Source organism: Danio rerio, chromosome 4 (genome assembly GCF_052040795.2).
Source record: "Danio rerio strain M-AB ecotype USA chromosome 4, GRCz13ab, whole genome shotgun sequence".
NCBI classification, from domain to species: domain Eukaryota; kingdom Metazoa; phylum Chordata; class Actinopteri; order Cypriniformes; family Danionidae; genus Danio; species Danio rerio.
Genome location: NC_141024.2, coordinates 41,575,001 through 41,600,304, shown reverse-complemented (window position 1 = coordinate 41,600,304; position 25,304 = coordinate 41,575,001). Strand labels below are relative to the sequence as shown.

Here is a 25,304-nt window from a genome sequence, read left to right as displayed (position 1 = left end):
TTTATAGTTGAACAAGCCATCCTACTTCCCTTCCACCACTAAAATTTCTATCTATATATCTATCTATATATGTATTCATTTTTAATTTTTTAAAGGTGTTATTTTTTAGGCTGACCTCAAAAACATAATAATTTTTACTGACAGAATTGTAGGTGCAGGCTAGGACGGTCTCTGATATTTGCAGATAACATTGTGCTTTTGGCTTCATAGGACATGGAACTTCAGCATGCATGGTTTGCTGCATTATGGTTTGCTGCTAAGTGTGACATGGCAGGAAAAAGAAACAGCACCTCTAAGTCAAAACCATGGTGCTTGACTGGAAAAAGGTGCCAATCTCCAGTTTGTAGGAGAGTCCTTACCCCAAATGGAGTTTAAGTATTTGCATTAATTTATTTTTTCTTCATGTGGAATGGAATGTGAGATTAAAAGATGGATCAGTGCAGTGGCAGCAGTAATGCAGTTGATGTGATTGTCTGTTGTGGTGAAGGAGCTGAGATGAAAGGCAAAGTTCTCAATTTACCACTCAATCTAGGTTCCTACTCTCACCTATGGTCATGACTGAAAGGTCAAGATCTCGGATACAACCGGACACATTTTACAAAGTGTTATGGCCCGCTTGTTTGAGTTGCAACATAAACGAGAGATGAGCCAACAAAATAGCCTAAATGCAAATTATTTATAATAAAATGTAACTCACAGAACAATCAATCAAAGCAACCAACAAATGTCTACGGATAATAATGAAGATAAAGAACTTAGGACATAATCACAACAACACTTTAACTACATGATAAAAGTAATGCAATACAAAACCATAAGGTTTAAGAGTCAATGAGATGGCAGGTCTTGACATGAGGACTCCAGAGTAGCAACACCTTTCTGGGGTAGCTAGCGGAGTCTATGTAAATGGTTTCTCTCCAGTGTGGGTCTTCATGTGTTTATTAAGGTCTGATGAGTTACTGAAACTCATCCCACATCGAAGCTGCAGTCACACTAGAGTTTGAGCATGAGGGGCGGGATTAAACAAGATGATTCGACATGAATGGTTTCTCTCCAGTGTGGCTCATGATGTGTCGATTAAGGGATGATGATTGGCGGAAACTCTTTCCACACTGAGTGCATGTGAATGGTTTCTCTCCAGTGTGGATTTTCATGTGACTGTTAAGGTGTGACAATTGGTTGAAACTCTTCCCACACTGAGTGCATGTGAATGGTTTCTCTCCTGTGTGGATTTTCATGTGTTTATTAAGGTGTGACGATTGGTTGAAACTTTTCCCACACTGGGTGCATGTGAATGGTTTCTCTCTAGTGTGGATCCTCATGTGTTTATTAAGGTATGATGATTGGCTGAAACTCTTCCCACACTGAGTGCATGTGAATGGTTTCTCTCCAGTGTGGATTTTCATGTGATCGTTAAGGTGTGATGATCTGTTGAAACTCCTCCCACACTGAGTGCATATGAATGGTTTCTCTCCAGTGTGGATTTTCATGTGTTTATTAAGGGTTGATGATCGGTTGAAACTCTTCCCACACTGAGTGCATGTGAATGGTTGCTCTCCAGTGTGGATCCTCATGTGAAGATTAAGGTATGATGAGCAGCTGAAACTCTTCCCACACTGAGTGCATGTGAATGGTTTCTCTCCAGTGTGGATCATCATGTGAATCTTAAGATGGCCTTTTCTTCCAAAACTCTTTCCACACTGAGTGCATGTGAATGGTTTCTCTCCAGTATGAATCCTCATGTGAATCTTAAGATCGCCTTTTCTTCCAAAACTCTTTCCACACCGAGTGCAGGTGAAACGATTCTTGTCTCTCCTTTTCAAAATACCATCAGTGTGTAAATGAGTTTTTTCCTCAATTTTGACATGATGTTCCTCCTCTTTACTCCCCTCATTCTCTTCAATTCGTTCTGAAATAAATAAATAAATAAAATAAGTTTTCATTAAGTCTTAAACATTCTCATTACAAGCTGAAAAGTGAAGACACTGGAAACATTGGCTACACACACTGTAATTTTGATGCACATTAAATGTAATATAAATCAGATCATATTTTGTTTGGTCCATTAACATGTACACATTTAAGCAGATTCAATTCATCTTTTTTTATCTAGTGCTTTTACCATGTAAAATGTGTCAAAGCCGCTTAACATAGAAGTTATATTATATGGACTCTATGCACGAACTCTGCTGACGTGGTTCTGGTAGAATATCAGTCAGGCTCTTTACGTCTACATAGCGCGCTCTACGCCTAAATCTAATAGCGGCGAAACCTAAATGCATCAGAGGATGGCAAAAAAGGGAAATTTACTCTTAAATTGATGATGATCTAGTGCCAGTGGATGTCCAGCATCTGGAACATCATTTTTGTTCAGTTCCAAAACCCACAATAGTTGATTAATACACCAGATCAGTCTGACAATTTCCGTGAAGAGGTGGAATGACCAAAAGGAGACTGCGAGTATTTATATGCAAAACCTAATCAAAGTACCCATTGGGTCTTAAAAGCATTTATAAAAGTCTTAAATTTGATAATCTCAAATTAAGGCCTTAATAGCCTTGAATTATTATACAAAGTCTTGGGTTTTGTTACAAAGATCTTATTTTAATAATTTATATTACCTTTCTTAGAATTAAGTTCATATAATAACAAAATTAACTGTAACTAATGTAAGCTAACTAAAAAATCATGCAGCGCAACGTTGAGTACATCTCACGCTCCACGTAATAGCAGAAAGCACAAAAGCATGCACACCCGTTACTATGGTTACTTGAGGTGAGCTACAGAACAAGATCGTTACTAGTCTAGTTTGTGGGTTTGTTTAATCCGCTTTGGCCAAGGAATCCGAATTACGTTTGGGTCAAACCTTTAAGCTAGCAACGATGGATGTTACAGCCCTGGACTCCCATATAAGGGGTGCCAAACACACCGTGTGTAGTACTGCTCATCAGCGCAAACACCTATTGTGGAGTTCTTTGCACTGGAGACCACTTCGGTTACTAAAACACCTTTGGCTATCAGTAATTAGGAAATTTCTACATTAGAAGCATTGAAACCATGGAGTGTTGGGCAGTAGCATCGCTACAAGTAGTGACGGTACTAGCGTAACTATATTTCTCAGTAGCGTCACTACTTTCTAAATCAAATAGCTTTTGTGTAGCGAAGCTATTATTTTAGTCAAGTAGTGTCCACACAATCTACATATACTGATTGCGGATCAATAAGTGACGGAACTGACACTCACGTAGCTTGGAGGCCGGTGTCTAGGCGATAAAAGTAAATCCATATTTTGGCGAGAATGTTAATTTCTTCTTTCTGTTTTACAATGGTCGACAACAAACTTTTTCATCATTGGGCTGACACGAGAAGCTTGATTGAAAGATGAATGAGTGATATATATATGTATATATATATATATATATATTAGGGATGTAACGGTATTGTAAATTAACTTAATTCGATATTACCGTAGTAATCCACCTAGCTCTGTTGGCATCTGCAGAGATTTAAGTTTTTTTGCCATTCCATATAAATCTAGAAAAAGCACTTTCAAGCTGTGCAGAGTCTTTCCTGCTTAACCATAAGGGTGTCATTTGAAAAGGGTATAATAATCGGGGGAGAATATTCATCTTAATTAAGCTTATTCTACCAAAGAGTGAAAGGGGAAGGGTTTGCCAGCGGTCTAAGTATTTTTTTCAAGTGGTGCTCGCTGCAGAGCCATTTGGGCGAGCTGAGCTCCAGCGAGGGGGAGCTTGAGCTTGAGCTCCACCTTTTTTGCACTTCTTCTCCGAGTGATGTCACTGGGGGTAGGGTTAGGGGTGGGGTTGGTGTACGCATTAAAACAGCTTACAGGAGGCAGAGCGAGAGCTCATGCTCCCCCTCGCTAGAGCTCAGCTCTGCTCAAATGGCTCTGCAGCGAGCACCCTCTCCTTTTTTTTAGACCATTTGAACAATTGGGGCATAATTGAGTTTCCCTAATTTATTTAAGTCAGTTGACACTTTAATTCCGAAATAAACAAATCCAGATTTTGACCATTTAAAAGGAAAATTTACTGTAGATTCAGCATCGAAATTACCTACTGGCAATGCTTCTGATTTATTGGAGTTAATTTTGTAGCCAAAATCTAAAGCTAAAGCTAAATTTTTTTGCAGCTAAAAAAAAATTGCAGCTAAAAAAAAGCTAAAATTTTTAAGCTAAAATCTTTAAAAAATTATAGTGTTCAGGTGATGATAAAAACAGCAGAATATCATCTGCATAAAGTGCAATTTTGTGTTCACAACTCTTCATTGATATACCCTTTATATTTTTTATTCTGTCTGATAGCTTTTGTTAGAGGTTCCAGAGCCAATGCAAACAGAAGAGGGCTCAGTGGGCAGCCCTGCCTGGTGCCCCTAGCAAGTGGAATAGGATCTGACCGTAGACCATTAGTAACAACGCAAGACATTGTGGAGTGATAGATCATTTGAATCTCTTTTAGAAATTCACCCTTTATACAGAATATATGCAGAGTTTCAAACAGATAACTCCACTCAACCCCATCAAAAGCTGAAGATGCAGAGATTGCTTTATAGTTTTGTTGATTGGTGTACTGTATAACTTTCATAAGTCTTCTTATATTTGTAATAGAGAAATGTTCTGTACAAAGCCTGTCTGGTCTGGGTTTATAAGGTGGGGGAGAACTATCTCGAGTCTCCTGGGCAGGAGCTTAGAGAGTATCTTGGCATCTAACCCAATCAAGCAAATAGGTCTATATGAACTACGTTCATCAGGTGATTTATTTTTCTACCACTCGATTTGAACATTTTTAACCTGCTTGGAAAACCAGATTGAGACAAATCCTGCATGTTCGTAGCAAGTGCGCATAATTTACGCTTATATTAGTGAGTTTGCATTATTGTATAAAACGTATGCAAATGCCTAATGCCTCCTTTGCTGTAAACTGGAATGATGAGGAGATGGCAAGATGACATACTTTGTTACATGTTTTCAATCATTTGTACTTTCGTCTTTGTTTTCTTGCCTTTGTGCATGTCCTAAAGCTTAGCTGAAGACCTACGTGGCGACATTGTATATACCCAACAAGATGCAGAAATGCCATCTAAAAAGGTTTCCTGCTGTTTGTCCAATCAGGGACAGTGGCAATGTAAATATACAAATAATAATGTTAACCCTGGGTTTGTGAATGTGAAACATCTGTTAATGAACATCTAGGATTGTATTTTAACCCCAGGTATAACATGAGCAGTGTGGAACGTGATTACAGATAACCCAGGATTCTGTTTATCCAGAGTTAGAATGACCCAGGGTTAACAATTTTTGCATGCTGTAATCCATATCTAAATCAGCAAAAGTCTTTTTTAGACTAGTTTGTTGGCCAGTTGTAGTCAGTGCAATGCTAAACATTATTGTTCCACCATAATTTGTTTGTTTTGCCTCATGTCATCCCACAACAACATCATATAGTTTAGAATACTGTACAATGTTTTAAAATAATTCATTATCTAAGTGTCCATTTCATTCAGAATATTTAATATTGGGGGCATCCACGATTTTTGACAAACTTCAAACAAGACCATTTTGGTTATTTGGTGTTTGAGAATGAAAATCAACCTGTTTGTTCCTGCAGATCTTCCTGTTTGACTGTGAATGTTTCTTCAATCTTCACATCTTCACTCTCCTCTTTAATAAACGCCATCTTTATAACAGTATGGAGATCAGTCGCTTCAGCAGTAGTTTTTCTCTGCGTTTGGACACTTTATCCTGTTTAAAATGAACAAAACAATAAAAAAATTTAAATAAATAAAACAATGAAGAGAAACAAAATAACTTCTCTTCAACACTTGCTTCAACAGTTTCTTTATATGAGAGTCATTAACAAAAACAAATCAGGTAAGTCTGAGGAAGAAACAATGACCTGATTAAAACTAGTAAGTTACTTCATTTCTTTTATACTTAAAATGGAATGACATTATGCTATGTAATAAATTAAAAGGTTATTAAAATATGTATTAAATTTCTGTTAACTTATTCAAACAATAGCTCTCATTACTGTCAGTAAAATAGTATTACGTTGTATAAAAGGTTAAATAATATTGTCAACAGCAGGTTCATAAATTAGCATCAGATGAAAAACCTGAAACTTTAATCAATCAGTTCATATTTTTGTAAAAGTTTTAAACACAAACCCCTCTCTAGTTGAATTCCAGCGCAGGAACGGCGCAGCCTTATGACGTCCCACGTCACGCCAAAATAAAAGTCTTTTTTTTTGCCACTTACTGTTGCAGTCATGACTTATTGATACATTTCTCCCTCATTTTCCACTTTCCGCTATATCTGCTCTCTGTCTCTCTCTCACTCTCTCTCTATCACACACAACACACACACCTTGATTATAAATGAATCATTGTAAATACACTGATTATTATTTGTATTACTGTTTTATCTTAAAATGTTGATTGTTAAATGTAAAGTATATTCTGATCTATTTTGTATTGATTTGTATGAATAATATATGTTGAACAGTAATATAATGTATTGAATATTAATGTGATATATTAAATAATATGATGTATTGTTAAAATGTTATTTACTTATTATATATAAATATCTTTCTTTTTTATTAGAGAGAGAGAGAGAGCAAGGGGAAGTTGATGTGGAAAACGATAGAGAAATGTATTAATAAGTCATGACTGCAACAGTAAGTGGCAAAAAAGCGAAACAAAAGACTTTTATTTTGGCGTGGTGTGTGACGTCATAGGGCTGCGCTGCTCCCGCACTGCGATTCAACAGAAGAAAGGTTTGTTCTAAACTTTTACACAGATATAAACGGATTGATTAACGTTTCAGGTTCATGTTGACAATTATTTTAACCCATTACACAACTTGATATCATTTTACTCAAAGTAATTAACGTCAGGGCTATTGTTTGTATAAAGTGTAAAGTGTGAAATGTGTGTATTAAGTGTTTTACGCAAGATTTAATGCAATTTATTAAATAGCATAGCATAATGTCATTCTATTATAAGTATACAAAACTATATATAAAAAATGGAGTACTAGTTTTAATCAGCTCATTTGATAGAGGTAAAGTTGGTTTTATATTCACACATTCAGACTTTCCCCTTAATAATATAATTTCATAAAAGTATTATTTGCAAACTCTAAATAGTAAAATCATATTAGCAACCAATGACTATCAAAGTACAACATTGTTCACAGTCAAATAAACAGTGTTGTTGTTTTCAAGTCACACTTGCATGCTAATTCCGCTCAAATATTCAAAGTAATATGGTAAACAATATAGAGACTTCTAAATGAATGAATGTGGGAATTTAAAACCAACTTTACCTCTATTATATTGTTTATCATGTTACTTTGAATATTGCACATTAACATTGTTTATTTGACTGTGAACAATGTTGTACTTAGATAGTCATTAGCTGCTAATATAATTTCACTGTACAGAGTTTGCAAATAATACTTTTATGAAATTATATTTTTATGGGGAAAGTCTGAATGTGTGAATATAAAACCAACTTTACCTCTTTTAGAAATAAATGTCATGTGTGGCTATTGTTTCTTGCTCAGACTTGCTCTTTTACCCGATTTCTTTTTGTTAATTACTCTCATAAAGAAACTGTTGAATAGAAGTTATTTTGTTTCTGTTTATTGTTTTATTTATTTTAAACAGGACATTTTAATTGTTTTGTTCATTTTAAACAGGATAAAGTGTCCAAAGGCAGAAAGAAAATCCTGCTGAAGTGACTGATCTTCACACTGTTATAAATATGGCGTTTATTAAAGAGGAGAGTGAAGATGTGAAGATTGAAGAAACATTCACAGTCAAACAGGAAGATCTGCAGGAACAAACAGGTTGAGTTTCATTTTCAAAAGACCAACTCAGTCATTTGATCCTCATTCAGATTTTGTTTTTAAATAATGACAATGCTAAATTACTGCTAAACCATCTTGTAGTCCTGAGTGTGCTGCCTAGTTCTATTAAATATATAAGTAAAGTTGGTTTTATATTCGCACATCTGGACTTTCCCCTTTATTTTAACATCATTAATTGTTTTGTTTAAAACACACAAATACAACAACACTGATAAAGTCTTATAAGCTCTCAGTCATAGAGGTAAAGTTGGTTTTATATTTGGATATTCAGACATATATGTTTCTTTATTTAACCAGATAAAAACCCATTAAGATCAAGATCTCATTTACAAGGGTGACCTGGCCTAGAGGTCCCTAACACACGATTTATGAAAAAATATATATTTTTAATAATATTAATATTAATAAATATACATTTTATATAATATAAAAATACAGTTCAGTTGTTCAGCTTTACCACATTTCAATATATTAAAAACACATACATTGAGAAATTGACTGTTGTGGTTTGTTAAAAAGGATAGAGCAAAACAATGTCATAGCAACATTTTTATTTCAGACTGAAGAGTATTCCAGGAAGAGGGGGCGGCATGACTGATGGCTCGCTTCCCTATTCCAGTTCGAACCCAGGGAACAGTCAAATGATAAGATTCACTTGAACGTAGGACATACTGGCTTTTAGACTTATGAAGAAGAGAACATTGGGTGTCCAGTGGGTGTACATTATAACATTCAGAGAAGGGCACTCAGCTTTGGCATACAATTCACAATGTTGAATAATTCTTTGACAGCCTGTAACAAACCTTAGAGCACTGTGATAGATGGAGTTTAAAGGCTGAAGACATTTGGTTGAAGCCTTCATATATAAAACATCACCATAGTCAATCAATGGTAAAAACTCTTCTTTATAATATAACTTTATAAAAGTATTATTTTCAAACTCTAAATAGTAAAATCATATTAGCAGCAAATGACTATCAAAGTACAACATTGTTCACAGTAAAATAAACAGTGTTAATATTGTTTTTAAGTCACACTTGCATGCTAATTCCGATCGAATATTCAAAGTAACTTGGTAAACAATATAGAGACTTCTAAATGAACATATGAATGACTGTGCGAATATAAAACCAACTTTACCTCTATCTACTAAATACACATAAGCACTCATTGAAAGACAGTAATGAGTTTCTTTCTTGTTACTTGTTCTCGTGTCTTTTGTCATTATTTTATGTATTATTAGTCTCCCATTTTTTCTACCTTCTTCTACCTTGCTTTTCTTGTTCTTCTACTGTTTGTAAAGTTTGCTTGAGCACTGGGGCTATGTACAATAAATGTAAACAATAATTTTTAAAAAGGTTTAAAATGAGCTGCCGATATTTGACCTACAGTATTCTTATAGAAGATATCTGCTATTACGGTGATGGTGTTGACTTAGTACTTTCCATTTGCATATGTCCCGTTGATCACAATTTCTCAACATCTTTATGAATTTAAACATGTTTCTAGTAGTTGTTACTAGTTCTCACAGATAGTATCTGAGTTTTGCTACCCAATCTGGCCAAAACCCATACAATCACCAACAATCCATCTCAATAAATCTTTAAAATTTTCATTCAAAAAGGTTATTTTAACTCTATTTATCTTAATGGTTTAATTATTTTCCTTACAAGAACAGTTGTTTTAACATTCTCCATTCATTTACTGCTGAGGTCATTGACCTTGACAGAGTGTTTTGCATAGATTTAGTTTATTATAGTTTATAAAACTTTTAAAACATTTTTATTATTTTAAATAAAGTTTATGTTTGTAAAAAAGTATGGATATAAGTAATGCTTTCTTTTTTACACAATATTTAAATATTTATCTTTGGCTAAAATATTTATTTTTTATTATTTATTTATTATTGTATTATTAAATGTATTAAATTATAATATTTTTTGATAATTTGAAAAAAAATTGCCTTTAGCCTTTTATGAGTTTAAAATTTAATTCATTATGTTCTTAAAAATGTCTTAAGTCTTACATTTAACTAGGTGAAACCTGCAAAAACCCTGGTTTAAAGTATGTCAAAAAATTTGAATGCCCCTAATTTTAAATATGCTGAATGAAATGGACACTAAAATAATTAATTATCATGAAAACAACATTGTAAAACTTTTTGCTTACGACTTTATTTAAAGGCTGAATTTTTAGATCCTAAAAACTTAAAGGTGTTATGGTGCTTGGGTATGAGACGTTTTCAAGGTATAAAACTGTCAAAACTTTCTATACCATTCCTACTGTATATGTAAGTTTTTTTATTTATTTATTTATTTTTTAGGACAACAGTATCTCAAGCAGAAAAGATATCCTAAGATGCTGTTTTAAATTGTAAAGAAATCTGTGTTTTTGAAACAAATGAGGACAACAGTAGTAATTGATTCATTTAAATGATTTAGCCTGACATGTTTACTGCTCCAATATTTAAAAAGTTTCTTAAAAGAAAATATTTTGTGTTCAAAAGGGAAAAAAAGTGTTTGGTTTTTTACCCAGACATTTAAAAGAAATTATTTTAGAGCAGTAATCACAGTATTGTGAAACCGTGATATTTTTATTCAAGCTTATCATACCGTCAGAATCTTACACTGGCCCTTGCCTAATGCTCTTGATGTTGCAAAGTCATATTTTCGAATTGTATTGTTTTTCTTTGTATGTATAGTCACAAACACACTTTTTTGTAGAGCAAGTACGGTGACCGTTTTCTGCCGTTTATTATTCCTGGTATCTCCAATAGGCAACTGAATTGGAACTTCTAAATCAATAGTATATGAGATTAGGGGTCTGTTCTTTGTACGTGGATTACTCAATTAGCTGGATATGGTTAATGATGATTTGACACGATCCAAGATCATTTCGTTCTTCAAAACTGATCCGAGAGTTGTTGTCATAGCAACAGTTCTGGTAGCTTAAACCAACTTGGGAGCAGGCTCATTTCATATAAACAGGATTAGATCGGGTCAGTTCAAGCAAAGAAAATACTGAAAGTATGTACCGAATTCAGTTTTTTTTTTTCTTACAGTAGTAGTTAAATACACTTGAGAAAATAGTAAAAAAAAAAAAATATATATATATATATATATATATATATATATATATATATATAATACATATGCAGTCATGAACATGTTTTGACAGTAATATGACTGTGATTTGATGCGTCACAAAAGGTGCAGACGCCTTTACCAATATCCAAATGCTTTTGTAAACAGTTATTCTTTACACAGAATAAGAAACCGGCTACAATAATAAAGAAAATCCGCTTTAACTGTAAAACTAAATAAATTGCTAAATACTATTGACACATGAAAGTGTAAAGCCTGCAGCCCACAACAAAGGTGAAAAGTTATTGCGTATAATATTTAACAAACCATTGACTATGAATTTTATGTAATTTTATTCACATGGATAATTGAATATTAATCAGATGATGTCATTATGCTGCTGTGCCGTCAGCCAATCGTTGCATTGATGATCATAATTTCGATTGATAGATCAGTTCTTCACAACACGGTCAGTGATCTTATATCAGTTCATCCAGACTTTTAAATCTGATTCACAAGCTTGTTTGAAGAACCAAATTAGCCAGAGATCAGTTATCAAGATTAAAAGATCCAGGATCTGCCAAATCATCTTAGATCATTTATGCGAAGTCCAAAGAACACCGGGTCACTACTATGACATGATTGACAATTGTCGCTGTTTGTCATTTTGCTCCGTTTATCCTGAGAGCTGATGCTGAGTATTTTCAGAGCGTTTCACACTTCAAACAGTTAACCCTGGGTCATTCTAACCCTGGATAAACAGAATCCAGGGTTATCTGTAATCACATTCCACACTGTTCATGTTTTACCTGGGGTTAAAATATAAACCTGGGTGTTCATTAATAGACATTACACATTGGCAAACCCCGGGTTAACATTATTATTATTTGTAGATTTACGTTGTCACTGTCCCTGATTGGACAAACAGTAGATGACCTTTTTAAATGGCATTTCTGCATCTTGTCAGGTATATAAAATGTCATCATGTAGGTCTTCAGCTAAGCCTCAGGACTTGCACAAAGCCAAGAAAACAAAGACAAAAGTACAAATGAATGAAAAAAGTAGCAAAGTATGTCATCTTGCCATCTCCTCATCACTCCAGTTTACAGCAAATGTGGCATTAAGCATTTGCATATGTTCATTCATTCATTTTCCTTTGGCTTAGTTCAGGGCTATTCAATTATTTTGGCATGGGGGCCGGTTCATGAAAAGCATCCCAAACGAAGGGCCGAAAAGATTTGACTCGTTATATAAGTGATGACACAACTCCATATAAGAGCCCATATGGTGTATTTTGTGCTGATAAAGACACCCACGATGGCTTTTTCTACAATAAAATGTTAATATATTGTATTTTAAAACAACTGCACTGTCCAGTTGACTTTTTTTTTTAAAAATTTTACAAACATTCAAAATGTGTTTTTTTCGCACAACAAAAGCAGTGCAGTGCAGATGTTTTCTACTGTGTGCGCCCGGACAGAGGCAAGTGCGTTGCTCCGCTTGTGCGTGCATATTGTCATTCTTACATTAGAAATAACAAACTTGCAAGTGGAAAAGACTTGATATGAGAACGGCCGCTGCTATAGTTAATCCGGTGTTTGTGCGTATTAGCCTCGGTGTACATACTTAGAACTTAACTAGCGCACAGTTGGCAACTTGCCATAACTTTTCTGTGCAACAGAAATGCGGCTTAGAGAAGCCTTTACGATTAATTAACTGTGACAAATTAAAGCGCAGTTAATAGTGAAATCAGCTAATCGTTGCATCCCTATTATTGATTACAGTGCATTGTACATAAGGCATTTTCTACAAAACATATCCAAATGTTTTCAGCTGTCCGAAACGCTCTGCGCAGCCTTTGCAGCTCATACTAAACTGAACAGACGCACGTCACTTCATAGCTATAGCGTCCGTTTTTCGACTGAGCTAAATTTATTTTTGATGTCTTGGTCACTATTTGGAGGGCCAGAACAAATTGCCTCGGGGGCCAGTTCGACCCGCGGGCTGCTAATTGAAAAGCCCTGGCTTAGTTCCTTTATTCATCAAGGGTCGCCACAGCAGAATGAACCACCACCTTATCCTGCATTTGTTTTGAACAGCAGATGCCCTTCAAGCTGCAACCCAGTACTGAGAAACATTTGCATAAGTTATATACAATAATGCAAACTCACAAATATAAGCGTGAATTATCCGTACTTGCTATGAACATGCAGGATTTGTCTCTATCAGGTCTTCCAAAAAAGTAAAAAATGTTTAAATCCAGTAGAAGATGCACATGAGGGAACACAACACGAGTAATCTAGAGCGAGTGCATTTGATCATTTTCATTAAAAGCCACAGGCACAAAAAGAGCTTGGTTTTCCTCTGACCCCAAAATTAAATATTCTGCAAGGTATATGATCTGATTTTGATCCGAAACCTCAGACACATTCTGGGAACACCAAAGACTTACTTTACATCTTGTAAAAAGGTTCATAATAGGAACCCTTTAAAGTGATAGTTCATGTAGAAATGAAAATAGACTTACCATTTAAATTTCTTGATTCTGGTGAACACAAAAGAAGATATTACGAAAAAAACACTGGGTTACTTTGTGTTCCAGAAGAAAGGAAACGTTTAAAACCACATGATGGAGAGTAAATGGTGAGGTCATTTTAATTTTTTGGTGAAACATCCATTTAATGCTTGTCGCTTTGAGCCTTCATTCTAAAGTTCACTTTTTTGTTGTTTTTTTCAGACCTGATGATGCTGAAAGAAGAGACTCATCAACAGAATGAAGTGGAAGAGAAACACCAAGACATACCGACTGATGAAAAACCCACACTGACTAAAAAGACTTCATCACACAGAAGACATCTAAATTACAAGTCTGAGTGTAATTTCAGCTGTAAACAGAGTAGAAAGAGTTTCAGTCAAAAGCCAAACCTTGATGTTTACATGAGAGTTCACAATAGGGAGAAACATTACACCTGCAAACAATGTGGAAAGAGTTTTCCTAAAATCCATTTCCTTAAAGCCCACATGAGAATTCACATTGGAGAGAGGTCGTACACATGCCAACAGTGTGGAAAAATCTTCCATTATGCAAGAAACCTGGCAGTGCACATGAGAGTTCACACTGGGGAGAAGCCTTATTCTTGCCCTCAGTGTGGAAAGAGTTTTAAACAAAATAACAACCTTGAAGTGCACATGAGAACACACACCGGAGAGAGAAGTTTTACTTGCACACAGTGTGGGAAAAGTTTTGCTAAAAAACAAAACCTTAAAATCCACATGAGGATTCACACTGGAGAGAAACCTTTCACATGCACAGAGTGTGGTAAAAGTTTCAGAAATAAAAGCACATTAAATATCCACAAGAGAACTCACACCGGAGAGAAACCTTACAGATGCACAGAATGTGGTAAAAGTTTCCCAAATAAAAGCACATTCAATAACCACATGAGGATTCACACTGGAGAGAAAACTTACAGATGCACAGAGTGTGGTAAAAGTTTCATACGAAAAAGCACACTTAATTACCACGTGAGAACTCACACCGGAGAGAAGCTGTTTGCATGTGTTCAGTGTGGAAAGAGCTTCACAACCAAACTTAGCCTCATGAATCACATGAATGGTCACACTGGAACCATAGTGTTCACATGTGATCAGTGTGGAAAGAGTCTCACACGCAAAGACTCTATTAAGCGACACATGAAGACTCACTCAGGAGAGCGTTTTAGATGCAGTGAGTGTGGAAAAGACTTTAAACATGAAAGAAGCCTCAGGGCACACATGAAGCTTCACAATGCAGTGCAGAGTCCTTAACATTTAGGCCTTGTCCACACAAACACGGGTATATTCAAAACAGCAGCTTTTTCATGTAGTTTGGCTGTTCATTCAAGTGAAGTTTATTTATAAACTACTTTCGAGAGGATCACATGCTTATGATTGTCCATGGCTGGTCCTGCATTAGCTAAAACATGATTCACCAATCAGATGATTCCTAACTCACTATAAATAACCAAAGTTTCTTAACTCTGTTATCTTCATCTTGAAGAATCCCCCTCCCACCCCTACTGCCCCTCCTTTCTAGATATGTGCCAAAATGGTTCCCCATAGTCGAGCTCTTAGAAGCCATATATGTCCTTTTAGCCATCTCTATATCTGTCATTACAACAGAAACAAGGCGTTCATGGTGATCTACCTGAGCTCAAACTCCCCTCTCACCCTGCTTACGGAGTCCAGAGCTTGAGTATCTTATGAGCTTAGGGCTCTCTTCCGGGACAAGTGTGAACTCTTGAATACATGTCAAGTTACTGGAAATGAAACCCTTTGAACACCTGAATATGTAAACTCAATAACTGAAGAGGGGTGAAAATTTTTAATAACTGTTTTGTAGTGTAGATCAGGGGTCACAGCCCAGTACCAGGTTGTGAGAGTTGCTATCGGGCTGCAATAATGCAAAAGACCTCTATACGTTGATAGATTGTATGACTTGTTTCATATGCAAACAAGTATCTGCATCTGAAAAGGTGTGAACCAAATGACCTACAGGTGCTCAAGAATTTGACCCAACCAAAGCAGTTGGGTAATCTCTTACTTGAAGATCGATGAGTCGACATCACTGATGAGGAACTGCACTATTGTCTTCAATAAAGTTTTCTACCCGTAATAACTTTGTTCAGCTTGCTTACTTTATGTATTAGAGTCATCTGTATATTGGTGAACCACCCAAGAACAGTTTAGCCAAGTATAGCAAAATCTAACAATGCGTTTCAACTTACTATAAACCGATAACCATATTTCTGCACATTGCACAGTTGCAAATTGTTTATTAACTTACCAATCAAATGGTCAGCTCTGAAAAGAGAATTAGAAAGATTAGAGAGGAGAAAATGTTTAAAACACTACACATATATTTTGATTGACTAATTTGAAAAAAGAAACAAGTTTTCTTAAAGGGCCATGAAACCCCCTCGTTTCAGCAGTGTGTTTTCACACCTCTACTTTGGAAAAAGTCAGAAAAGTGGGCGTGTCCAGCTCTGTTTAGGGGGGAGTGTCGGAGGAAGAAAAGAGGCTTGGTAAGGGAATGTCTATTTGGGCGCGCTAAATTTCAGAGTCAAAACACACAACCACAGCGGACAATGTGACTGTGTTTACATGAACATCTGTAGTCGAATTATTTGCCAAATTATTAAATGGTGGACTTTAACTGCAGTTTGGCTCTTTCATTCAGGGAATTCATTCATGTCCCTCTCGACAAACGTGATATTTGATTCGAGGCGCTGCTCTAAGCGTGTATTTTTCATGCAATGTTTGATACCGCACGGCGAATGAGAGAAAAAAAAACTCAGCATTTCCCGGAAACTTAGATGCACACGGCAGGTAGTGTCAGAAAGCCGCGTGTGTTATTCCGGTCACAAAATCCAACACGAGGTTATTGTTTGGTTGTAACTGTTAGTGCTAACTTGTTTACACTCGGTGCAATAGTTTGTTTGATACGAATAAAATACGAACTGAATAAACAAAGAGCACTGATCGCCCACTTACCAAATCTGTAGAGACAGGACAATCACCAGCAACTAGAGTCGCGTCTTTATTTTGAGGAGACTACAAGCGAATCCGGATCTCAGCGTTTGCAGATGAGAACAGCTCTCAGGTAAACAATAATCCTCCTTAGACACGTAAGTTATTGTTGTCGCGCGTCGTGTACACTGTTAATCCACGCGTGAGTCTGCGCTCTCACAGAGAGAAAATGAAAACGAAACTTAACTGCAGCAAACTATAAAAGCAACACTTCACGCTTGTTTTGCCAACACAACGTGGCGTCTTTGCCGTCTACACTCTAACAGTAATGAATATTAATGAAGTTGCACAATAGAGCGCGCTGATTGGTTTAAACCAAGCCTTACTCATGCATTAATGCATCACACTGTAAGACGTAATAAGACACACTCTGGCACAGACGCCCAGTCTGCACGCTGGAATACACGCTATTATGTCATGACCGTGACGCAGCTTCAAAAATTCGTTTCAAACCGGAAGTACGAATTTGCTTGAAATAACGCAAAAACAACCAATTTACACTTTTTAGTGAAATATAGGTGTCCTAATAGTGTTTTTAGCAGTGTGGGACACATATACAACAGCTCAAAAAATGTGTTTTGGTGTTTCGTGACCCTTTAATGAAGACAATTAAACTTTTCTGTAGACAAGCTTTAAAGGTTGCCTTTAAAGATGCGTTCATGTGAAAACTCACACATTCCTACAAATTAATACATGTATAGAAAATTCAGTGTCGCTATTGTGAATGTGAACATGAGTGATTTGTAAGCTCACATGCTAATACTAGTAATACAAAAACCTAAATTTATGAATGAAGAATTTTGCAAAGCATAAAACGTTGTTAACCAGGTAATGCTGTGTACAAATTTATTTAGTTACACCCAATTTAACTTGTTTATAGCAAAAAGGCTTAACATGGATATTGACATGAGACATTCTGTCATGTACATGAGTATATGCAATTGTAGAATATATGCTTAGTGGTTTCAATATGACTCTCACAACATTGACAATTGACGAGAGTTATCCTCAGTATCACATTTTAATCTCAGGAATTATTTTGATGGATACACATCATTAATCACTTTAAACTGAAGCTCTTTCATTTTGGGGAGAATTAGATAAGAAATGTAACTTGTTCTTATTTTTTCTAATTCCTATAAATTAAAATCTTTAAAAATAAAATGACGTCTGAGCTGATTAGGATAAAGCCTTTGAATGAGAATATTCTTTAAAAACCTATTATTACATTTTGTGTCTAAAACATTAAGTGGCCAAAAACAGAAGAGAAAACTATAGAATAGTGTGAAAGAATATCTCTGATCAATACTGATGTTTTTAGGAATATCATTAATTATTGTGTAAAACTCTTCAGGGTGAGAAGCAAAACCATGTTTGAAGCAGAAGTTTTTGTAATTCACACCCCGAAGGCATCAAAATCTGAAGCATGGTCAAGCACCTTACGCATCAGTATTGAGGACGCCATGCCCCTTGGCGACGCTTAAAGCCTCGTATAGATGTCAATGCATTTTTTAAAACTTGGTTTACACCTGTTATCGCAGTTTTCTTATTTATAAGATATGTAATTTTTGTTTTGTTCATAAAAAGCATCTGTAAAGCATCTGTCGGTCAAGACAACTGTAAATAAGAATATACCGGCCAAAGTCTCTTTTGTTCAACATCATTCAACGAAGAGTTTAACATCACTTAGCTATTGGTCAAACTGCATCTTCATTGAGTTCACTGATGAGTTCAACTGTGCTCAATGAGGCGTGCAGCCATATGTGGTAGGTTAATGCTCCATAATGTTTTTATTTTATTTTATTGGAGGTCAGTTGGTGTTGATAAATGTTATCATTTACTTTACACACACACACACACACACATATATATATATATATATATATATATATATATATATATATATATATATATATATATATATATATATATGGCTGATTCCAGCGTTATGGACGTGACATTTGCAGAAAAAAAATGAAACGTATATACTCGGAGAATGTATATGTTAACAGTATATTGAAATATCTGTTTATATTTTTATTACCCCTTAACCATGGAGTTTAGGCATCAAAAAAATATCAGTCTATGCAGGTGTTTTATATTTAAAATGACGGCAAAATGAATGCGTTACGGACGTGACAAAAAAAAAGACATGAGTTTTGTGAGTTGACATACTTGGTTAAAATTCTGTGAATAAAAATGAAGAAGCCAAAAATATATATAACAGTCAAAAGGATAAGGGTTGGCTCTGCATGGGACATTTATAATTCATTTTATTTAGTTTTTCATTTTTGCATTAATGAGGGAAAACTATCGTTACGGACGTGACTTGTCTTCGTTACGGACGTGACTGCTCTGAAATTGACAGTTGACACATTATGAAAATCAGATAAATGCTTTCAAAACTTGACAAAAGACCTATTTGTGGATATCTGTTGGGTGTGTAAACCAATAAACTTTAACCTCTGAGACATCTGAAGGTTGCACAATTAATCAAACTTAAATAGATATCACCTTGTTATATTTAATTTGTATTATGGCATGTGTGTTGTTAAAGGTTAACGCACGTTCGAATGTTCAAAACTCAATTCGGAAACAGTGGTGCATGCTAACATGGTGCTTTTATTCTCTGAATAATATAGAATTGATAATAAACATAATCGGCTATAATAGGCCTATGTTTATCGGGGTCCTTTCCAGACAAACTTGAATTGAATCATTGCCCGACTGTTAGTGCGCAAGACTGTGTCTACGTGGCGAATATTCAAAATCTAGTTGTGTCACAGTTATGGCAATATTATATTTGACAAAGTTTATTTTAGTTTATTCTATTTAATGTGTTAGTCGATTGAATAAATAGCTTAATTTGTCCACTCGCGCTTGCTTTCTTTTTCTCGTCGGCAGTCACTTCAGGACAGGTTGAAAAAATTTAAACAGAGGACCAGGATGAGAGAGAAAACTTTATTATGAAAGGTTTTGTGAAAAATAGCCATTAATTGCAGGCATGTACGATGGATGACTATAATGTTTATATTTTTAGGCTATAGTTTATAACCGATTGTGTAAAATATTGAATGACATTACAGCTGCAGGTGCTATCGATTTACTAACAAATTAAATACTCCTATAATGTAGTTAAAGCTTAGATCAATATCAAGATTTTATTCTTATTTTGCCGCCTGTAAAATAATTTTAATAAGCACTCAAGCACATTTGCCGGGTGCTGGAAATCTTTGAAAATGTTTTCATTTTAATGTAGGCTATAGCCTATTTTCCAGTTTGAAAGTGTTTAGATTTTGGATAAAGGGCTTGGAAAATTAATTGTATCGCTATGATAATTTATCTTTATAAATGGTTATTTAATTAATAAAATAAAAAACATATTTATGCTCTGCATGAAATGAAAACTCTGCTGTGGCCTGTGCAAGTGCCTGCAGCCTGACCCATGGCGTGCGCATTTTGAGCAATGGAAAAAGACCAAATGCATGGAGGTTATTGATTTTGCGCCCTGCATGGGCGCCTCGCGTTTTGCCATTGCCCGCTTTGTGAGCTCCAGAGGAAAAGCATGTTACCTCAGTGGCGTCTTTCATTCTTCAATCAAATGAAAGCAGAGGCGGGGTTTTCTTTGAGGTGACAAAGTGTGTTGTCAAGATACGGCGAACTTTTTAATAACGGAGTAGAGACTTGTGGTCGCTATTTTAAGTCATCCAAAGTTGTATGACTTTACAAATCTTGAATTTTATAATATTATTTTAAAAATTAAATTATGACAAAATTGACAGCAACATTAGCGCACAATATACCAGCTGATTCAGTTGTTACCAATAGTGACATACAAAAGAGCACCGTGCTCCTTTTTTTCTTTTTAATATAAAATGCATTGCGGGGCGCCTCACGTCTCTGGAATGAAAAAGCGCGTTCGTTGTGATCGGCCTCTATGAGCAACACATATTTGTTAACTCGCAGAACAGTAACACGTGCAAACACACGTGCTTACAGATGTATTTTGCCAAAGAAGCAAAATGAAAGAAGGATATTCTGGCCACAGTTTGACACAGGAGTTGACACAGGAGTTGACGAACCAGCGCTGATGCTGGTCGTCTGTGCAGCCTGGAGCCGCGTCATAAACTCAACAGCTTATAAAACATGTATGCAAATTAATACAGTATCACATGTAAATAACAAAATTGTTATATCCTTAGCCTATATTTAACAAAAAGTATAGGTTCAAAGCCTTATGGTTCATTGTCATTATCTTTCACTATACTCCGCGCGCGCGCACATGAACCGCAAGTAAGACAGAGGAAATAGGCTAATAAATCATAATTAAGACATAATCTTTAAAATGACTTCTATTAAAAATGTTGACAGGCTTTGTAATATTATAACAGCGGAGCATTAATTGAATGCATTTTTTCCGTAAAGCAATCTATTTGAGCTAGCCTAATATTTTTTAATTGACGGAAGAAAAAAAAAACACGATTGGACAAACAGTCTATGCCGATTATTAAAAAGCATTCAGTCAATGTTTTCGTTTTGTAATCTTAATTTGTCATTTAAGTAAAAAGGTTTAGAGCAGGATTTATTTTATTATTTTTGTTAGTTTATTCAGTTATTCTGTGCTGCTAAACAACACTGCAGGTGCGTGAAGATGCTCGTTCTGTATGCTGTTTGCATGTTAAAATAACCTAAATCAGTATTTTAAAATGCAATATTTAATGTGTCAGACAAAATAGGCACGTCAATTTTTTTTTATTAAATAATATTTTGATATTAATCTGTTAACGGTTAATATCGCTTAACGAGCGGTTGTTGATTGGCAAAATGAATCGAAATCAGCATTCCTAGTTTGGCATAAATTGTATCTTAACTGTTTGATCTATTATTTGACGGTCAGTTACCCTATCTACAAAAGAAACAAGAAGTGCTTCAACACAAGGTGCTGCATCGCCAAAACACCAAGATTATGCGCCAAGATTATGGCATGTAAAATGTTGTTCTCTTTATTAAACATTTATTTTTGAAATGTTACTAAAATGGTTTATAGCTAACTGAAATGTTCAGTTCTTGATATAACATATGGATGTTATGTAATGTAAGTCAGTAATTGTAATGCAGCATCATAATGAACAAATATGCGCTAGTCATTGGCTTATATTAATAAGAAGTTCAAAAATGGTCACGTCCGTAACGCAAAATTGTGGTTGTTTAAAGCAAAGACCTGAGATGAGTTGGCGATCATAATTAGTATGGACATATTTTGGCTTTGTATACAAAGTTTCATTTTATTTGTTATAATATTTATTCCACAATATAAACTTTTTCATTAAATCGTTACGGACGTGACACGTGACCGAAGCTGTGTGATGTCTTAAATATGTAGCTCATAAATCAAAAGGGCAGTAATGTTATGAAAAAGTAAGGGTAATTATTTATACTACAGACTCCAATCCTTCTGCAGAATGATTACTGTTAACATAAAGTATGGAAAAGGTGAGTCTTTAATCCCTTATTCTAAAGCACGAAATGTGGTTGGATTATAATGAAATTTACCATTGGCACAATCCTCATATTTCATGGATAAACAAACCAATTTCCTTAAAAATTCAACAAGAGCACATCATTACAATAAAATATAGACCTTAATGAGCAAATTTAAATAGGTTTTGTTATTTTGGTCAAAAGTTTATTTTTTCATGATAAGGTTGACATTTTCATGGAATTGACCTTTATATTTTTAATGATCATATTTATAGTTTATTTTTAAATTGGTTTATTGGAAAGATATATTTAGGAATTTGTCAGATGTTTAGTCATTCTGACAAAAACAATAAAAATAAATGAAACAAGAGAAGCAATGTGGATGAGGTCTGATGAGGTTTCTGGACCCGGCAGCAGGTTTGACAGGCTCTGGTCATTTGCATTTTGCAGGTTCATAAATATATAAAGTCTCGTGTTCCTCTTATCTAAACTAAAATTTTGCATTTATTTACATTAAACATGTTCAGGAATATATTAGATGACATTTTCTGTTCCAGTTACTATGACCATTTATGTGAAGCTGCTTTGACACAATCTACATTGTAAAAGCGCTATACAAATAAAGCTGAATTGAATTGAATTTAATATTCAGTTTTATTAAATAACAATAGTCAATAATTCTAATTGACACAAATTCCAATAGTTTTGTCATATTATTAACCTCATAGTTTGATTTTACATCAGATGAATGACTGAAATCACACTGTTAATGTAATCTGTGTTCTTCTTTCTCAGATTGGTCATGTGTAATCTCACTGTTCAGTGCTGTGAGAGTTTGTCTTCAGCTCTACAATCCTCAAACTGTGTGCTGAGAGAGCTGGACCTGAGTAACAATGACCTGCAGGATACAGGAGTGAAGAAGCTCTCTGAGGGACTGAAGAGTGTGAACTGTAAACTGAAGACACTGAGGTCTGAGTTCAAACACCTGATTGATTGATTGATTGATTGATTGATTGATTGATTTTTTGTTTTGTTACATCAGACAGATCACATTAACGCTGTGTTTTTAGTAATGTGTGCTCTTTCTCAGACTGATGACATGTAAACTCACTGCCGATTCGTGTGAGAGTTTGTCTTCAGCTCTACAATCCTCAAACTGTGTGCTGAGAGAGCTGGACCTGAGTAACAATGACCTGCAGGATTCAGGAGTGAAGCTTCTCTCTGATGAACTGAAGAGTCAACACTGTAAACTGGAGACACTGAGGTAAATGATTCTCCACTCTACAATAACTACAGTCAGACAGTTTCATATTAGAGCTCTTCATGCTTGAACATGTTAACCCTGGGTGATACTAAACCCCAGATAACAGGAATTATGGTTTATCAGTGATTGTGTTTCACACTGCTCATACTATACCTGTAGTTAACCCTCAGGGGTCTGAGGTGATTTTGGGACCCCTGAGATGTTTTGACATGCCCTGATCTGTTTTGTAGAAATAAATATTATGTGTGGTTAGTAGGTTTTAGAGAAACAAATGTAGCTGAAATAAGATCCATAAACCAGACTGAATGTGCCTGAACAAGAGTTTAGAGTAAGCAGTCTTGTAGACTAGAATATTTACTGCACAATTATGTGAAATTCTTCTGTTCTCTCATTCAGAGAAAACATTACAATGATCTACATTTTGTTAAGTTTGTTTTGGGTGATCTCAGCTGTATGTGTGAGTGACAATGCTCATGAATAATTCACACCTGAGAGACAACAGACACTCCCCCACTCACCCATCAAGGGCAGTGTACAGCAATGTCCATCTGCAGAAGCTAGCCCAAACTCAATGCTTGTTGTGTTACTGCTGTGTGACCATGTAAACACTCTGGGTGAACAATATACAGTGCTCAGCATATATAAGTACAGCCCTCACTAATCTCTCTTTTACATTCATAGTTTAATAGGAAGCTCTACAGTATTATATTTGTGCATATACAATAGATTAGCCAAATCTGGAGCTCATCTAACAAAATAACTCATGATAACGGTGTAAAAACTAGGGCACTCATATTTATGTGTTATAGAAATATATTAAATACAAAATGTAAAAAGAGGAAAATTAACAGTAAAACATTTAGCTGAAATTTAGTAGTTTTTTTTTTGCAGTATTTAGCCTGAATTTAATTGTATTATCTTTCAATTTCTGAATATGTTTGGTGCCTGAAATATGATTGTCATGAATAAATCTGTTTAATAAATGTGTTCTGTTTAAATGCAGCAGAATACACTGCTTATATTGACTGAGAAATGGAGGAAAGTCTTGGTTTTCAGAATGGGCTGTCCTCCATTATGCTGAGCGCTGTATGTGACTTATACAGCCGCACATATAATATATATTTGAAATGGTGTAAAACGTGTTCGCCAAACTCTCTTGTGCATTAATCCAGCATTTAATAATCATTTCTGAATGAGTCTGAGACACTGAAGTCGAGGAATGACAAACGCTTTAAACACAAGAATAAATCAGATTTAAACATGAAAAACAATTACTGTAAATCTAAATCATATTTGAAGAGCTTTAATATAGATTTCACTAATAGTTGCAGTCTCAGTTCACTGTTTGAAAACTTTACCAGGTTGTGTCTGTCTGTGGGTGTCGACATTCAACATTTCTGTGTGAAAGTGAAGCGCAGTGAGAACACAAATAAACATTATAGCAGTGTTAATCCTGTTTCAGAGCAGAACAGTGGATCTGGAGGTGTGAAAGCAGCAGAGTTAAATGCTAAAGTCAAGCTGTTTTGTGTCCTGCTGAAGGTTTGAGCTGCTCTCATATTTGTGCAGTTTCAGTTTCTTGAAAACAAATAAAAGTCTCATGATAAAGTGTGTGAAATAATCCTGATTACTCGCTCATCTAAAACAATATCTGGTAAAGGCTGAATGTGAAGGAGAGTCAGCAGTCATGAATATTGATCAGCTGTTTCTCTCCTGACAGAATAAAAGTCCCCTAATGGAGCATCAGTGTGAATGTGACTGTGGGTCAGGTGATGAACACATGAAGAGAGCGGCTTTGTGTTTGTCTGAGCTCATTTTGTTTTAGTCCACAACAGAATCACAATATAAATGATTAAATCAGCTCATTTTCTGTTGTGTTTTATACATGACTTTAAGATGATCTTCTGAGCTCAAGTGTGTCTTCTTCCTCCTCACAGCAGACTTTACAGCTTGATGTGGTGTATTATGAACAATGTCTTTGCTCTGTACACTTCTACAGATGATGTTGAGTCCTTGT

The 25,304-nt window shown here is 35.3% G+C and overlaps 3 protein-coding genes across 4 annotated transcripts in view; 2 read left to right on the top strand and 1 right to left on the bottom strand.

Moving 5' to 3' along the window:
- Positions 1-25,304, top strand: part of LOC148680782 (NACHT, LRR and PYD domains-containing protein 3-like) — a 463,735-nt gene that overhangs the window by 434,937 nt on the left and 3,494 nt on the right. The window contains exons 11-12 of the mRNA XM_088650066.1: positions 22,822-22,995; positions 23,117-23,290. Coding sequence (XP_088506192.1) covers positions 22,822-22,995; positions 23,117-23,290 — 348 coding nt within the window. The remainder of the gene's footprint in view (positions 1-22,821; positions 22,996-23,116; positions 23,291-25,304) is intronic.
- On the bottom strand, positions 658-6,236 carry LOC141381675 (uncharacterized). The gene is made up of 3 exons (XM_087249266.2): positions 6,187-6,236; positions 5,612-5,761; positions 658-1,909 (listed from the first exon to the last, which is right to left on the bottom strand). Exons 2-3 carry the CDS (start codon positions 5,694-5,696, stop codon positions 1,020-1,022), a joined length of 975 nt encoding a protein of 324 aa, XP_087105392.2. The 5' UTR covers positions 5,697-5,761; positions 6,187-6,236; the 3' UTR covers positions 658-1,019.
- On the top strand, positions 6,737-15,631 carry LOC148680784 (uncharacterized). Of its 2 annotated transcripts, XM_088650538.1 has the most exons (3): positions 6,737-6,797; positions 7,724-7,873; positions 13,715-15,631. In XM_088650538.1, the coding sequence occupies exons 2-3, from the start codon at positions 7,789-7,791 to the stop codon at positions 14,782-14,784; spliced, it is 1,155 nt and encodes a 384-aa protein (XP_088506664.1). In that variant the 5' UTR covers positions 6,737-6,797; positions 7,724-7,788; the 3' UTR covers positions 14,785-15,631. The 2 variants fall into 2 exon arrangements, with proteins under 2 accessions (XP_088506664.1, XP_088506665.1); XM_088650539.1 differs by lacking the exons at positions 6,737-6,797; positions 7,724-7,873 and adding an exon at positions 13,525-13,620.

Excerpts from the sequence above, each read along its gene's own strand:
- LOC141381675 (XM_087249266.2), bottom strand. The coding sequence starts at position 5,696 with ATGGCGTTTATTAAAGAGGAGAGTGAAGATGTGAAGATTGAAGAAACA. Across the intron at positions 1,910-5,611 it reads AGATCTGCAGGAACAAACAG|AACGAATTGAAGAGAATGAG; the intron begins GTTGATTTTCAT and ends TATTTATTTCAG.
- LOC148680784 (XM_088650538.1), top strand. The coding sequence starts at position 7,789 with ATGGCGTTTATTAAAGAGGAGAGTGAAGATGTGAAGATTGAAGAAACA. Across the intron at positions 7,874-13,714 it reads AGATCTGCAGGAACAAACAG|ACCTGATGATGCTGAAAGAA; the intron begins GTTGAGTTTCAT and ends TGTTTTTTTCAG.